This window comes from Trypanosoma equiperdum, assembly GCF_001457755.1.
Source record: "Trypanosoma equiperdum strain OVI genome assembly, contig: ctg_1240, whole genome shotgun sequence".
NCBI lineage: Eukaryota > Euglenozoa > Kinetoplastea > Trypanosomatida > Trypanosomatidae > Trypanosoma > Trypanosoma equiperdum.
In genome coordinates, this window is record NW_027123217.1 from 1,399 (window position 1) to 2,347 (window position 949).

General features: G+C 37.8%; 1 pseudogene across 1 annotated transcript; it reads left to right on the forward strand.

Annotated features, from left to right (window-relative positions):
* Nucleotides 1–119: 119 nt before the first annotated feature.
* On the forward strand, nucleotides 120–947 carry TEOVI_000538700:pseudogene (annotated as a pseudogene). Its single transcript has one exon. A coding segment is annotated over exon 1 (828 nt).
* Nucleotides 948–949: the final 2 nt, after the last annotated feature.

Consider the following 949-nt stretch of genomic DNA (forward strand, 5'->3'; position numbering starts at 1 on the left):
CAAATTTGTGGTACAAGTTTTCGATTGGAATTATACAAAAGTGATATCTGTCGCTTCTGTGTGGTGGAGCTTATATAATTTTTCTATTTTATACCTTTTGTCATGCCAAGTTGTAGATAATGAAGATTGTGGTTGTTGAATTGTTTTTCTCATTATTTTTCGTAATTTGTATTAGTGGAGACGATATATGTATATTGGTGGATGATCATTCTTTCCAGAATTTTCACGAGACTATATGCTACCTTAACTGCCTTTCAAATGCATTAAATACATTATATAGCGACGGTGAGAAGAAACTATTCGTGAATGAAGAAGTGTATGCAAATGCATCCCGCATATTAGATGATATGGAAGGGAAAACAGGTGAAAGCACAAAATATTTGAGTGTTATTAGAAATGCAATGGGAGACCAACATAAAAACCTGGAAAAACTTATATCTTATGGTAATGCAATGGGAGATCTTGTAGCTAAGGTGGGTGGATTATTTGTTGATATTAATGAGAGTGTAAGGGCAATGAGGAAAGATTTACCCGATGCTCTTATAAAGGCGAATAAATATTACACAGCTATTGCGGAGATTGCTAGGACCGTGTGGGATGATGTTAATTCAATAGTGGTCGATACTGAAAAGGCCAAGTGCGATGTCAAAAGTATTGTGAGTGTTACAGACTTCCCGAACACGTGTGGCGACCATACGTGTCCGTTGGGAGACACCGTGAACGAAACTACTCTCCAAGAATATAAAGATGGCTGCCTTGAAATAAATGCAATTGGTGGTTCAGTGAGTACATGCTTCAATCTACCGGGAGGCAAGTTGTATATGAATGGCGCAACAATTAATTCGTGTGATATGTTGAAATTGCCTCAAAGTGAAGCCACTCGTTTCCAACTTATAGTTGAAGTACAAAAAATATTCGCACCCCTCATCGCACCTTTTGCAGCCGGACA